Consider the following 16121-nt stretch of genomic DNA (forward strand, 5'->3'; position numbering starts at 1 on the left):
GGGGCTGAATAATTTTGCACGGCCAATTTTTCAGTTTTTTATTTGTTAAAAAAGTTTGAAATATCCAATAAATTTTGTTCCACTTCATGATTGTGTCCCACTTGTTGTTGATTCTTCACAAAAAATTACAGTTTTATATCTTTATGTTTGAAGCCTGAAATGTGGCAAAAGGTTGCAAAGTTCAAGGGGGCCGAATACTTTCGCAAGGCACTGTATGTAACCCCTCTCACTGGGGTTACTTGTATAGTAGCATTCCCATAGTTCCCTGTTCTCTGTTCTCTTGTCCATGAATGTCTTGTTGCAGTAGCCCACTTCTCATCAGGTTGCCCTGGTTTCTCAACACCTGACATGGACCTCGTTGACCTGGGAGATGTCCGAGCCGGTGTGACTCTAATTCTTGCAACTTCCATTATCGATGAGGTAGGCAGGTAGCATTAAGGGCCTTGCCTAAGGACCCAGACGGGATATTGACCATGCACTGACTGGGGGTTGAACCGCTGACCTTCTGTACCAAAGTCAGTGGTGTTACCCAATGAGCTTTTCTTCTGTTTGTCCACCACTACTATGTTGAGGACAACTACAAGTACCTTAGGATCCCGCAGGCAAATGGGAACCATGGAGAGGCCACAAGGAAAGCATTATATATACGTATATACATTCCCCACTTCGGGACGGTCTTTTATTCCTTCCTTCAAGCTCGGGTCTTCTACCAGAGACCTGGGAGCTTGAGGGTCCTGCGCAGTATCTTAGCTGTTCCTAGGACTGCACTCTTCTGGACAGAGATCTCAGATGTTGTTCCTGGGATCTTCGAGCTTCTCGTGTTCCTTCTTTCTGATGTTGCTATCACTCTGGATTGTTACATCTATCACTACAGCCTTCTTCTTCTGTTTGTCCACCACTACTACGTCCGGTTGGTTGGCCATTACCAGTTTGTCAGTTTGTATCTGGAAGTGAGGTCTGTAGTTGTTCGGTCCACTGATGGAGGGCTTTCTTGGGGACCGGGATGATGATGGAGCATTTGAAGCAGGAGGAGACTTCACACAGCTCCAGTGACCAGTTGAAGATGAGTGTGAAGATGGAGGCCAGCTGATCAGCACACACTTTCAGGCAGGAAGGGGTCATGCCATGTGGGCATGTTGTTGATCTTTTGTTTTTTAAAGAGGCCTTTTCACAGATCGTTAGAGGTGGGGGGCTGGAGGGAAGGGTGGTGACTGTGGGGGAGTAGCCATTGGGTCTGAGGTGGGGAAGGTGGGGGGTGTTGATTCTGAAACCTGTAGTAAAACTCATTCAAGTTGTCTGCTAGTTGACCATCCTCTACAGCAGGGGAAGATGCTTCCTGTAGCCAGTGATGTTTTTTAGGCTCCTCCACACAGATGAGGGGTCGTCGGCTGAAACCTGAGCTTTCAGCTTTTCAGAGTAGCTCCTCTTTGCTGCTCTGATCTCCTTTGTCACACTGTCCCTGGCCTGGCTGTACAGAATCCTGTCCCCACTACTGTCTTCTAATCTCCTTAGTATAAACTGAGCATGCTGTTTACTTAAGGAGCCAGTGTCATATATAAAGTGTGAATGTACTGGTAAGATGAGAAAATGTGAAAAATAGGTGTCCAAAAATTATATTTATGTTAGCAGGGAAACATATTTGACAAAAACACAAACATCTTGTCAATGTGAGCTTTTTACTTTCACCAGAATACAGACTACTTTAGATAGCAGATTGGTCACATTTTTCCATTTAGCATACACACTGAGCTTCCACTATACCAACACTGTTTCTCATACATTTCATTCCTCTGTATTACATTCTCTATATGTGTCCTATGATACCTCCCATCACTGTCCATTGTCCAAGTCCTGAACATGCTTCCTGTCTTACTGTGGCTCAGATATGTTCCACACATCTCAGCTCTCGCTGTCAGGTCGTACCAAGGAGAATCTTCCGGAGGGGTCTGGGATGAACCACCTCTCCCACAGATCCGAGTGAACAGCAGGGTAGCTCCAAGGTTTGAATGGACCATTCCAGTGCAGCAAATGTGCCTCCTGTAGGAAGCTGTCTGAGTAGCGGGCATCTGGACTCCAGCCTGGACACAAAGGGATGCTTTTTACAACTGAGTGCAATATTATAAGATTATCTACATCTATAATGTTGTAGTCCACTTTCCATTACTTGCCATGTATTACTGTAAAGGGGGTGCTTCTCTATTATAATGTCATGTCATTTACTGTTTTTGTTCATTTTGTTTTTATTAGTTTTCCTATACAGTCAATGTGTTGTGTGTAGCATAGCACCCTCTGCTGGGCCCCTGCAGACTTGAGGGGGTACACCTTTTTCATCCATCCATCCATTTTCTATACCGCTTAGTCCCAAACGGGGTCACGGGGGGCCAGAGCCAATCCCAGCCAACTGCGGGTGAGAGGCAGGGTACACCCTGGACAGGTCGCCAGTCCATCACAGGGCTACACCTCTTTCAGTTCAGTTCAAAGATGCACTAGCTACTGTATGTAGTTTGTACACTTTTCTTTTCTTAACGTAAGCAGTTACATCACTGTGGATCACCGCATCAAACTCAGTATCTCTCTCAGATTGTTGGGAGTAATGTGTCCCATATCCTCATTACGGCATTTTGCCTAGTTTCTCTCAGTCACTTTGGTACATTTCCCAAAACATCCTTGACATTTGCAAAACAATAAGAGCATTTCTCAAAACAATTTCTACAAACAGCATCACACAATGGATTAGCCTCAAAAGCATGTCATTTGCTCAAAGTCCTTAGCTTATCTCTCAAAACTAAATACTTATGCCAGTGAACATGTTAGAAGCTTTAGTCGTGTTGTCAATACAACACTGTATTGTAAAATGGAAGTATTTGTAATTTAAGAATTTTCATATGAAAATGGTGGCTCAGGTTTTGATGACAATGACTGAAAACACACAAAGCTGCACATTTCTGCAATTCAAAGTGTGCCTAATTTTCTGACACTGCCATGTATGTAGCTGAGGAATATAATGTAGTCCAGTACAACACCACCTATGACCTCAATGATAAACATGCCAATGAACATGTCAGTGTCAAGCCCTTGTGTCGTCGTTTACGAACATGGCAGTTAGAATGTTTAGTCATGTTGTCAATACAACAGTGTAATGTAAAATGGAAGTATCTGTAATGTAAGTATTTTCATATGAAAACTATGGCTCAAGTTTTGATGACAATGACTGAAAACACACAACATCTGTGTTTATGAAGCAAAAATATTTCAGTTTTTGGTGAAATTGTCATAAATGTATAAATTCAGTTATATGTTTATTATTGAGGTCATAGTTAAAGGTATTGTTGTACTGGACCACACTATATTCAGAGACATACCAATCAACCCTATGACATCAGAGAGCATACAAAATGAGGAAGTGATTAACCTAGTAAATACAAACATTTAACACACAGGTTAAGGCATTAGGAAACATACATGACTTAGCCTAGGGACAAGTGGAGTGTTCTCACCCACTTTGTCACAACCTCCATCACTGTCTGGTTTGGCTCAGCAACCAAACAGGACAAGTACAGACTTCAGCGGACAGTCAGGACTGCAGAAAAGGTAATTGGTGTGAGCCTGCCCTCCATGGAAGACATGTACACCTCATGGGTCAAAAGGAGGGCAGAGATTATTTCTGCAGACCCCTCACACCCTGGACACAATGTTTGAACCCTCTGGACGGCGTTACAGGTCACTGTACGCAAAGACAACCAGGCACAGGGACAGTTTCTTCCCCCAGGCCATCACTCTGATTAACACTTAGCCCACGACAGTATGACTGGACAATAACCCTCAGTGCAATACCTGTAAATATACCTCGTACAGATTATACAGATCCATACAGGTCTCTATTTTTAAGTACTATATTTTTATTCTATTTTTATCTTGCTTCCTATTGAACATTCCTTTGCCTGTTTATACTGTTTATCCTGCATTGTTTATTGCTTGTTTACACTGTTTACTTTGTTATACTACATAGCCTTATGTTGGTATTATTTACTTGCTCCTTGCAGTTACCTTGCATGGGGATATGTACAGTACATGCACATTGAGAGCCACTGTACCAGAGTCAAATTCCTTGTGTCCTACACATCTGGCCAATAAAGATGATTCTGATTTTGATGCTGATCATTTCCTTGTTCTTCCATTGTCAGAAATTCTATCACCCTGTTGTGCTCTGTCTTTATGTACTGTACATACTTGCCAACTGAAGGTTTATGAGAGGCACCTCTGAACTATTTTATAGTATAGAACTGTCTGATCATTGGTTCTTCAGCATAGAACTATATAATACGTCTAGATCAACATGATGTAAGTGACTAGTAATGTAGAAAACAACAAACATTTGTACATAATCAGCTGCATTAATGTGCCAAAGCATTTGCAATGTGTTCAAAACAATGAGAAATTGTTTAAATGATGTACACAAGTGACTTGATGATGTGGAGACTGAACAAGTAATTTACAGAATTTCATTTCTGATCTGAGAAATGTACAAAAGCGACTCAGAAAAACTGTAAAATTAGATGGTACCACAGCATTTTCATACTTGTTATCGACTTAACCTCTTGAAGGACTGCAGGAGAGCTGCAGTTTCAGTTTAGTTTAGGAAAGTTTTTAGTGTGAGTTTGGTAGTTAAGGATACACTAAGAGCATTTTCAATAAACTAGCACTATTTAGCATCCTATTATATACTGTATGTACAATGCTTACAATTTTTTCATCTAATGTTTGCTGTCATTTTCACAAGAGAACAGATTGTTTTTTTTTCCAAAAGGTATAATTTAAATTTTTGTTTGTGTTTCCCGATACCTAGTTTTCACCTCCGATCCATTTAGACACTTAGACTACTGAAATTCTTTTGCAGTTGAAGATGAGTGTTGGTCTTACCAAGGTGTCTGACATGCCACAGTGGGTCAAGTGTTGTGTATTTGTCATGAAAAACTATTAGCATGGGTGGAGTCGCCACGCCTCCTGCCATGGCACTGCTGTATATGTTCTGCCTGGTGAAGACAAAGGGAAGGCCTTCTGATTAGAAGCATGCAGACACATGAGACACTGCATGTTACACATGATGTCTAAGTTGCAAGTAAAACATCCTTCTTGCTGTATATGTGTGGAGTCTTGCATAATTGAACCGGAGAACCCCTTCGTACAGTTTGTATGAAGGGGGTTGTTATTTTAAAACACAATCTCTTAAAAGGTTCTGGAAATCACACTCATGTTTTGTTGATTAGAAAAGGAGTTAAATTCCATCAAAATGCCAAATAAATTGTTAGTTGTAGTTATCCAGTTAATGGGTGAAGAAATTCTACAAGTTTTTTTTTTTTTTTTGCACCAGATGAAGAAGGTAGCTATGTTGAAACATCTGTGGTTTTCTTAGCAATATAATTTTTTGGCTAAGAACAAAACTAAGTTCAGAGTGTGAAGGCCTTTTTCACACCAGATCTGACCTGAAATTCTCCTCCATCCATTTCTCCAGCTGTTTGGTGATCTTTTGCTTCTTCCACTCCCTAATATCTGCCACAAAGACTCCAGGGTTGAAAGAGCAGTCTCTGGGGTTAATGCCCAAGTCTTGAACTTCCTGTTTCCTGTAGTCCAGGAAGCCCATGTAGGTTGTCTAGGGGACAAGCTCAGATGAGAAGATACTATATTTCAATTATCAAAGTTTGAAGTCTGCAAAAAAGTCTAAAAAAAGAAAAACAGTATACACATCCACTGCACACATCTAGTTACTGCTACTAGCTAAATGCAAGAAGCAGACCAATCCACATTCTTGCATTAAAAAGTGTCTTCTCCTGGTTTGATAAATGCCCATTGCATTAACCCTTCACACTGGCAGTTTAACAGAACAGATAGAAGAAATAAAAGTGCACCTGCATGCCGATGCTGCGCACCATCTCATGTGTGGAGGGCAGGTCACAGTCAGTGGCAAATGCAGCGGCATGTCCTGGCTTCAGTTCGATATTAAACAGATCCTTGATGTCTCCTGGAGAACATAAAAACCTTTAAGTGGTAAAGCATATACACTTTACCTGTCACAACACTATATGAAAGTGACAGCAAACTAAACACTATTCAGAAATAGTTGTAACAAAAGACATTCATACTGTAAGTGAAAATGTAAGTTACTCATTTATTCTAATGAATTAACCTTGCAACAGTGGGTTTAATGTTTATGGATGTGGATGTTGAACCTCCTGAAACTAGCGCGGTCTGATCTGAAACTGAATCTGGATCTGCAGGCCATAGGCATGGTTATGGACAGTCATATCACACATGCTGAATTTTGGTCATTCAGCTAAGTTAAGTTAGATAGAACATTGTGAAAAACCTTTAAAAATGTCCGTATCTTGCAACTTAGAGAAATCCTTCAAAAATATTCTTGGATCTTTAAAAACAAAGCCCCTTTTCCCTCCCCATACCCTAACCTTTCACCAGATTTTACAGTATTTTTTTTGTAATAAAGACACAACATAAGAAGCTTAATGGTTTTATGAAAAAGCTGAACTTAAATGCTCTATAATGTTACTCTAAATAGTTTGGGGGCATCCTGGTGGCCTAGGAATGAAAAATGCAAAGTATATAACTGCATTGGGTGAATGGTTTCTGTGGAACAACCCTACCAGACACAAATTACTGTGTATATTTATATTTCACATACCCTGCATAATGATGTCATCGTCTAAGTATATCACCCTCTTATAGTTGATGCCAAGCAGAGGTAAGTAAAAGCGCACAAAGTTGAGCTGCAAAACAAAAGCAAAGTTATTTCAGCTCTTTCAACCTGTAGCTCTACATTTAAAGCTTCATCCAGGTATGTTTAAACAAAAGCAAACCCAGAACTCACTGGATGTAACAGATCAGGTCGAGAGGAATCTGGCTTCACTTTTCCTTGTAAAACCATGGGGTTAAATTCCACTATCTTATACTTGATGCCCTTCAGTGTAGACTTCTCAATGTACTGTCTAGGAAGAGGAAAAGCAGGTTAATAAACAAGAAATTCACTATGACAGGCAATATTACTCAGAAGACAGCGTAAGAACAGATCACCTATGAGACGAAATCATCACTCATTGCATCTTCAAAAATTAATGTGGTTTACAGTTTAAAAGATGACACACTTTGTCAGTGTTACAGCATCACGAAGGGTAACAACATAGAAGAAAACACTGGCATCTGTGTTGCTGTGGATGCTGTTGATAGTTGCCATGGTTGCGCCCACACGTTCCTCTGATGCACAGATGATGACAGGAACGACATTATCCGCCTCTGACACTGTCACTGCAGGAACTCGGGCTGCACTTACAAGGGTCTTCCTGTGATCTGAGAGGAATCAGGGCGGGGAGGTTGTAAGCTGACATGTAAAACTGACCACACCGACACTAATGTAATATACAACTCTTTTACTTCCCAAGTAAGTAGCTGTTACAACTTTAAACAAGCTCATGATAATTAAAATTAAATTAAACAGATGTCACAAAATATTATGAATAATCTTTTCATTTAAAATCTTGTCATACAGTGTCTATGGTTTTTAGCATTATTTCCTGCCTGTTTTTATAATTGTGATTCTAAATCTATGATTTTAACGTGAGGTGCTTTGAGTTGCCATTGTGTATGAAAGGTGCAGTTTAAATAAATGTGACTTTGAAATGTGAAAAATGAAAGATCTGAATAACACCTGTGTGAATGTACCTGAGAGTCTGGGCTGAGTAGAGGCTCTGAACAGTGTGCTGTGCAGGAGGAGACACAACACCAGCACCAGCAGCACAAGGATGACCCGGTTAACTGAAACACAGGGTGTTTCAGTCTTTCATTGTATGGACATGTACGTAACAGAGCATTAATCCAATCTGATTTTAAGTGCTCTATCAGAAGAATGAAAATATTCATCATGAGGTTACAAATGTGATATCTCTGTGAAGCAGTAGGTGGCGCTGCTGCCTCAGAACAAAAATATTCTGCGTTTGAGCCCTGGCCAACCCAGTGACTTTCTGTGTGGAGTTTGCATGTTCACCCTGTGCCTCTGTGGGTTCTCTCCAGGTACTCATGCTTTTTCCCACGTTCCAAATACATGCAATTTAGGTTGATCTGTGACTCTGAATTGCCGTGTGTGTGTCGTTGTCTGTCTCTAAGTATCAGCCCTGTGATAGACTGGCGATCTGTCCAGGGTGTACCTCGCCTCTCGACCAATGTCAGCCGAGATTGGCTCCAGCCCAAGACTAATAAGTGGTATAGATAAGGAATAGATGGAGAGTTGTTTTGTCCAACCAGTGGTCCAAAACCAGCACTATGCACCTTACATCTTTCCTTAATACGTTGTATTACAACCAAACTGCTTTGTGTTTAGGTTTGAATAGCGAGCAAACAAATGAAATACAATTTGATTATTAGTCAGCATTACGCGGCTCCCCTGGGAAAGAGGCTTGAACCTCAATGGGACTGTCCCCAGCACAATAAACTCCATACTTAGCCATTAGAAATCAGACAACTACTTCACAAGCGCACGGCACAACACAGGAAAGCCAGCTCCTCACAACAAGACTCAGCAGTCCATCTGCATCTGAAGGACAAGGGACATTCCTCTGAAGAGAGCAATGTACACATCTTGGCCATAGATGAGAGATGGTTTGAAAGAGGAGTGAAAGAAGCCATCTACACCCAACTGGAACAATTATCTCTAAACAGTGGTCCACCAGTGGTACACCATTTACAATGATGTAGCGCCATCTCTCCCAAGGCAGTTTAAAATCCATCCACACCTTGATTCATGTGACCCTAATGACTCACATGATTTACTGAGTGGTATCTATCTTCTCAGACTCACAGTAAAAAAAGATCAAATCAATCTATTTCTTGAGATAAATAAGCCAAATTCCAATGGATTGACTTCAATTATTTTAGCAATAAACATCAGCATAAAAAGCTGTGTAATCTGAGCTGGTATGTTCCAGTTGTGATTTCCTCATAAACCAGCAGACATATGTGCACATTCTGTTTCATCTTCAGTGTTTTATTCTGAGTATGGAGTGTGTCCACCAGCTGCTTGTCAGGCAGACTAGAGAGAAAGGAGGATCAAATACACATCTGCAACCACTTACAAGCCGTTCTTCTCATGTTTGGCTGCTCATCCAGGTGTCATAACTAAGTCTGGACAGTATGCTACCTGAGCAGCACTGACATATTTTAGACACAGTGACTCAAATCAAGGACTTTTTGGGACATATCAGTGAAGAAGTTTTATGATTTTTCTCAACTGATTTCTCTGTCTTATTTTTGGAAATTAGCCCAGTTTTTCATGAAGACAGCGCTTGTTTCAGGTCTTCTATATCTATGCATTTTTTGGTAAAGTTTCCTTTTGGAAGCAAAAGTAGTCTTCATTTAGTTTAAACGTGCTGTTCACACACTGGAATGAATCATGAAATTTAACTCCTTACAGCCTGTCATCTGGTTAACTCATCATACCCTCCCCAGCATACACACACACACACACACACACACACACACACACATTTGATGTGCGCCGGTGCAAGCTGGTGGATGTTTTCCTGTTTACATCCCTAGAGAGACAAACCTTGATCTGAGTGTTAAACCACAAACAAACAGCTGAGGTACAGGAACAAAAGACAGACACACTTCTTTTTCTTTTTCATGTATATTTATGTCACCTGAGACCATAAATCAGCTATGTTATATCTGGTACACTTTCATTTTCACTTACTGATTGGGAAATGATAAGGAAAATGCTTAGACATAGCTTTCCTTCTTGTGTGTAACTAATGTTTACTCTGAGCAAATGTTGTGCAGTCACTGTAAAAGGATGCTCTTTAGTTTAAAGAAGTCAGGAACCTCCATCGTCCGCTTTATCCAAGACCAGGTCGCGGGGGCAGTAGCCTGAGCAGGGCCTCCCAGACTTCCCTCTCCCCACACACCTCCTCTAGCTCCTCAGGAGGAACCCCAAGGCGTTCCCAGGCCAGTCGGGAGACATAGTCTCTCCAACATATCCTGGGTCTGCCCTAAGGCCTTCTCCCAGAGGGACATGCCCAGAATACCTCCCCGGGGAGGCGTCCAGGGGGCATTCTAAGCAGGTGCCCGAGCCACCTCTAGTGGTTCTGCTCAACATGAAGGAGCAGTGGCTCTACTCTGAGCTCCTCATGGGTGACTGAGCTCCACACCCTATCCCTAAAGATAGGAACCTGCTTGTTGTAACGGTTTATTGCTCTTTAGGCCAGGAAGTTAAGACACAGGCAATAAGAAAACACACATGATGACCTGATCCCCACGCCTGGAAAGGATAAATGCTTGGCTGGTAGAGCTAAGGAAAACAACTCAAGCAATAAAGTTTGCAACAGGTTGTATAAGTGCCACTCAAAAAGGATCCCTTCTTTGAGCTTTACTGTCAAAGACTTCTTGAGTGTTGATGTAGTGCTCCTTCTTGCAAGAATAATTAAAAGACATCTTGATAATTTTCAAAAGTCTCAGTTTTTCTTCGTCTCACCTTGTTAAATTTTTCTAACACTTACTTTTTCTGAGGAGAGCCATATTTCATTTGTGTTCCCAACCACATCTGCAAAAACACACAAGGAGGGAGAAACAGAGAGCTATTAATGAAAGCAACTCAAGAGAAGTTAACCTTCAAAGGAACAATAGATACAAATATTCCTTGGAGATAATGCTGATGTATGGAGGGTTGATGGATTTACCCTCAGTGGGGTATTAACCTGGCAGCACAGCTGAACATAACTCAACCATCTTTGATATTAATTAGGTTGACAGGCCTCATATGTATTTATCAAACCTCTATAAATAACATTACAGAAGTCTCTAAAGTACCAAGATGTCAGAACAACGTTCTTGCCAACTAGAGATACAGACTGACCTTACATCTGCCATATTGTACTGTTAACAATGCAAGAACATATATACTTTTATTCATATTATGTCTTTAAATCTCAGAGACACACTGTCCAGCAATGAATTGTCAAATTATTTACATTGTATCACTGTTGGAAATACACCAAATGTGTACTAATATGCCACTGAAAATAGTCCCTAATAAATGCACTATTAATTTTGAAACTATAGGCTCATTGTGAGTTGATTTTAAATATTTATATCTTCAGTGTGACAACCAGTCAGTCAGAGGCTGCGATGCTCCAAAAGCTGTGATCACATTGAAACCAAACACAAAAATAAACCAGTTAGACTAGAAATACATTTTGTGATATATATTTTTCATGTATTGATATTTAGTGGCAGAGGTGGTAGAAGTACACAAACACAATACTTAAGTAATAGTTCATGTATTTGCCTGAAAAAGTACTCCACTGCAAGTAGAAATTCCATTTTTTTTCCTCAGATTGAAGTACTGTAATAAGTACATGATCTAAAATGTGCTTAAATTACAAAAGTACAAGTATATCTTCATTTATTGTTTGATTATAGTTACAAATCTAAATAAAAAAATGTCAAATGCATCTAGTAGGTAAAAAGTACAATACTTCCCTCTAAATTATAGCTGGGTAAAAGTAACATGAAATGGAAATACTCCAATAAAGTACAAGTACCTCAACATCGTACTTAAGTAGAGTACTTGAGTAAATCAGCTTAGTTACTTGCCACCTCTCTCTGATGGTTGTGACAAACTGCCAGTGTGCCCTGAACTGCAGTGAACTCACTGAGGCCCAAAGCCAGGACACACTGAAGAACACACTGAAGAACACATGTGGCTGCATTTTGCCCTAATTCTTCCTTGTGTGTATCACTAACCTCATCATTTGTGTGTTCAGCCTAAATTGGTAACACATCACTTGCTGTAAACTGCACACTTTAATTTCCCTATCAGAATAAACTTTTTCCAGCACTTCTTCAGAAACATGCAAACTGATTTTCAAGAGTCAGCCAAACTGAAACAGGACATGGAGAATATGAAATGAATTTGTTGCTAGTATGTTTATCACAGTTTAGAGCAGCCCAAAACATCTGGAACTCATTCATGTTGGATACACTCCTTCCAGAAAGCAGAAATGGCTAGCATTCTGTCTCTGGCCTGCATTCGAACAAGTAATCCAGTCACGCCTCTCCTGCGCTTACATGTAATGTGCCCCAGTCTCAGTGCATTTACAGTCACAATGTCAGTGGGTTTTTTTTTTTTGCAGAGTAGTACCACTAAATCTGAACTCCTTTGTGACATTTGTATTTTTTTAGGTTTTTAGAAATTGTTAAGTAAATGATACCAGCATAGGAGGTTCTCACATTTCTTTTCTTAAATGGCTTTTTGAAGACATCCTTGAGGAGTCAGGAGACATGAATAATGTTTGATCATGTAAAAAAGGCTATCTAAAAAACTTTTTCCTTCATAATTTAGAAGTTCCTAAAGTTTGGCACATTATTAAGTGTATTACTCATATTGTTGGGGCATAAATCTGTTTACATAGTGGACCATTCAACTTCCTTTTAGGGACAAAAAGTGAGTCCAAAATGTAAATCCTTACATTTTATGAAGACTTTGATAAAGATTAGGATAGTGTTAGGTTTAGAGCAAGGTAAGATAAGGGTATGGGTAAGGTTAGGGTAAAGTTTATGGAAACCCCTAACTATAAGAAGTACGGTAAATCTCCAAGAATGGAATGTAAAACCATGTCTCATGAAATAATGGAAACGTGACTCTCAAAAAAATAATCTCCTAACCTGGATAGTCAATTTTTTCATATTTTTTACACAAGAGAAAAACTAAAAAGTACGCTCTCCTCATGGGCTACAGTATAAATCCCCTGAATCTTATCTCCGAAAAAGTAGCCTACTGAATTATGAAACTGTCATGAGTTTCCACTTGTTTTTGACATTAAAAGATAAATAGACTCACTATTTAAAGACTGATATTTTTTCACTTTAGCAGGAAACAGAGCTCTCTTTTTTAATGTTAGTGTCACAGTTGAGTTATATGTAGGAATCATCAGCAGCACAATTTAAAGCACATTTAAAATGTCTGTAATGTACTCACCAGAGAGAAGGATGGTGATTATCGCCAGTCTAATATCTGGTGTTCATGGTCCATGTTGTAAAAGCTCTGAGCACTGAGACTCACCCTGCCCAACAATCCCACTTTTCTTCTCCCCCACTGTTTTTTTCTTCTTCTTCTTTGCTCCAGATGTGTCTCATCTTGGTCACCAGCGTTGATTCCGCGCTGTAGCCAGAAGCAGGACTAGCTCATCCTATTTCACAGAATAATAGCAGTGGCAATGAAAGCTCCATTTCTTCAGATCTGCTCCTGTTTCGTTACTTTAGCGACAACTTTTAAAAAAGCATAAAAGATACATGATAAAGTTACACTGACACCGCTCTATTTTAAACTTAACAGGCAGCTGTCATAACATTTTTAGACGGTAGCCTATTTATTATGCTAATAAAACTTGATAAGTGGGCTAAATGGTCTTTCAGTTTTGAGATCTTTTAACGAGCCCAATCAGACAACGTCACAAAAACAACATTCCCCATAATTCCAAGTTCATTTAGCTGGAATGGACAACTAAAGTTGATCCCTTTGTAGATCAAAAAAGGCTTCCATACTTTTTCAAGTTTGTCTCATCACATAAAAAAAAATACAGTAAAATTATTTAGGTCTCTGTGGATATTTCTCATATCGACCCATAAGTTCAGAAATAATGTTTTATAATTATTATATTTATTATATTTTAAAACATTTATCAGGGGGGGGAAATTGTTATAGAACATTAATTTATTAATGCATGCCTGAAGTAGTCTAATTTGAAAGTTTGTAAAATGCGCCGTGTATAAACGTTTGTCATATTACATTACAGATCCTTTATCATGTTTGGGTTGTCAAAAGGCTGATTGCTCATACTAAATGTTGTTTTTCTTTCCTTGAGTAGAAAAGACACTGTAAAAACAGACACTTTAAGTCTTAATGCATTATAGAAACATGGATGATGTGTCGTCCTTTTGATAATCTATGAACATTTATCCAGCGTTTTAAATCAAGATGGAAATATTTAAACACACCAAAGCCTGTATTCATTTTAAACGTATTATGTTAAATTTGTACCGAGCTCTCTTCCATATCATATCATATCATATCATATCGGTATAATAGTAATGAGTATAACAGGGCCTAATATTTTTGTTTTCTTGTGAATATTTGCTTTATGTACGTGAAGACAGAACAGTGTAAGGTCATGGTTGGCCATTTAATTTTTTTGCAACTCTGCGGAAAAAAAAGAAACACTTGCACGCTTCACAGCAGTCTGTCAACTCAGAGTAAGAGTTTTTCTTTTCTGATATTTTATCGGTAATTCTGTGCTCCAGAAGCCTTTAATCGTCACCCAGCATGAACGAAAACACTTTAAAACTGCTGGTGAAGTTCACTCAGGAGGGACAGCTGAGTTCTCTGGAGAAACTTATAGCATTAGGCGGCTCGGTGGCTGTTCAGACTGCCAGCAGCAAACACTTCGGTCGGTCAGGAGACACCTTGCTGCACTACGCTGCCAGACACGGGCACCTGGACATCGTGGAGTACCTCATAAAGCGCCTAGGTTTGGATGTGGAAGTGTGCAACAACGACTACAAAAGGCCGCTACATGAAGCTGCGTCCATGGGTCACAAGGCTTGTGTTGTCTACCTTCTCCACGAAGGAGCCAAGGTGGACTGTCTGAAGAGGGCTGACTGGTGAGAATTACATGTGTTAAGCGGTCAGTAATACAAACACTTCCTAGGTACGTTACGTACTGCCCCCAACTGGCTATAAAAGGGTACTGTCACGATCGGGTTGTCAGTTCCCTTCGATAGCTCAGTTGGTAGAGCGGAGGACTGTAGAGGCTTAATGCTGAAATCCTTAGGTCGCTGGTTCGAATCCGGCTCGAAGGAGAACCATTTTGATCCATAAACGTGTAGAACTGCTTCACACCGTTCATTTTGTGAAATGTCTTGGAGCTCTCTTTTAAAAAGTAATGGTAAAGAAACAGAAGCAACACGAGTCGGCATGGCCAAGTTTATGACTCTTCATGTGGCTGCATTCGAATCACAAATCCAATGTGAAGCTTTTTTTTTTAATTTAAGAAACTCCAAAGGTTTGTTTTAAATGTCTTTTCAGAAGCCTCAAACAGTTTCTATCCCCGAGTTTTTGGCATTTAAGAGTTTTTTCTGACCATCACAGTTTCAGCAGAAAAGCGTCTTATCAGTCTCAAATTCAAACTTACAGCATGACAATTGCTGCCAGTGTGCGCTTGTGTAGGAATGAAGGGTTACGAACCGTTCTTTTTAAAGTTATAAACTTCACTGCGTGCCATAAATTCACAAGCGACTTCTGAGAGAGGGACAGAGAGCGAGCAGCAGTGGTCGACCGGGGGGGGGGGGAGAGAGAGAGAGAGAGAGAGAGAGAGAGAGAGAGAGAGAGAGAGAGCAGCGCTAGCAAGAGCAAACCAGTGAATCACAGAGTTAAAATGTTACTTTCTGATTGTTTCACTTATGTTCTAAAGAACAAATAAACAGGGCTGCACCTCCGCACAACCATACTGGAACGCTGGAAGCCAGGTCCATCTTTCAAACGCCAATCACATGACAGAGTCCATCTTTCCATCTCCAATCACATGGCTAAACCCATCTTTTTACTACCAATCACACAAGCCAGCTCCATCTTTTAAACACCAATCACATGGCAGAGTCCATCTTTCCATCTCCAATCACATGGCTAAATCCCACGGTAAGTAATTAATAGTTTAAAATGTCTTTTTAAATATATTTGTAATAATTATCCTTATGTCTCCAGACTTTGTTTTATGAACTCTTCTCCCCCAATTTAAATGGAATTGGTAGAGCGGAGGTCTATAAAGGCCTATCTACTGAAATCCTTAGGTCCCTGGTTCGAATCTGGCTTGAAGGAGAAACATTTTGATCTATAAACCTGTAGAACTGCTGCACACCGTTCATTTTGTGAAATGTCATAGAACTCTCATTCAAAAAATAATGATAAAGAAACAGAAGCAACACTAGTCAGATTATGACTATTAGCCAAGTTTATGACTCTCTTCATCTGGCTGGCTGCATTTGAGTCACAAAACCAATGTGAAGCA

General features: G+C 40.0%; 2 protein-coding genes and 1 non-coding gene across 4 annotated transcripts in view; 2 read left to right on the forward strand and 1 right to left on the reverse strand.

Annotated features, from left to right (window-relative positions):
- Positions 1–1605: 1605 nt before the first annotated feature.
- glt8d2 (glycosyltransferase 8 domain containing 2) lies at positions 1606–13310 on the reverse strand. Its single transcript, XM_020601414.1, has 10 exons — positions 13037–13310; positions 10557–10600; positions 7729–7821; positions 7155–7356; positions 6881–6998; positions 6695–6779; positions 5907–6019; positions 5484–5650; positions 4921–5033; positions 1606–2078 (listed from the first exon to the last, which is right to left on the reverse strand). Exons 2-10 carry the CDS (start codon positions 10573–10575, stop codon positions 1900–1902), a joined length of 1089 nt encoding a protein of 362 aa, XP_020457070.1. The 5' UTR covers positions 10576–10600; positions 13037–13310; the 3' UTR covers positions 1606–1899.
- An 897-nt stretch (positions 13311–14207) lies between these two features.
- Positions 14208–16121, forward strand: part of ankrd16 (ankyrin repeat domain 16) — a 10008-nt gene continuing 8094 nt past the window's right edge. Inside the window, exon 1 of one of the 2 annotated variants that reach the window (XR_002275078.1) lies at positions 14208–14718. Coding sequence is in view for 1 of the 2 variants with exons in the window: in XM_020601503.1 (XP_020457159.1) it covers positions 14381–14718 (338 nt within the window). In the remaining variant the exon portion in view is untranslated. The remainder of the gene's footprint in view (positions 14719–16121) is intronic. The other variant, XM_020601503.1, reaches the window with a different exon arrangement.
- trnay-gua (transfer RNA tyrosine (anticodon GUA)) lies at positions 14829–14916 on the forward strand. The gene is given in 2 exon segments: positions 14829–14865; positions 14881–14916. It is a non-coding gene; the product is annotated as a tRNA-Tyr (tRNA).

The sequence above is a fragment of the Monopterus albus genome, unplaced genomic scaffold (genome assembly GCF_001952655.1).
Source record: "Monopterus albus unplaced genomic scaffold, M_albus_1.0 scaffold51.1, whole genome shotgun sequence".
In the NCBI taxonomy this organism is placed as follows: domain Eukaryota; kingdom Metazoa; phylum Chordata; class Actinopteri; order Synbranchiformes; family Synbranchidae; genus Monopterus; species Monopterus albus.

Coding starts and splice junctions, on each gene's coding strand:
- glt8d2 (XM_020601414.1), bottom strand. Junction 6,999..7,154: donor GATGCTGTAACACTGACAAA/GTGTGTCATCTT, acceptor TCCTCTTCCTAG/ACAGTACATTGAGAAGTCTA. Junction 6,780..6,880: donor GACCTGATCTGTTACATCCA/GTGAGTTCTGGG, acceptor TTTGTTTTGCAG/CTCAACTTTGTGCGCTTTTA.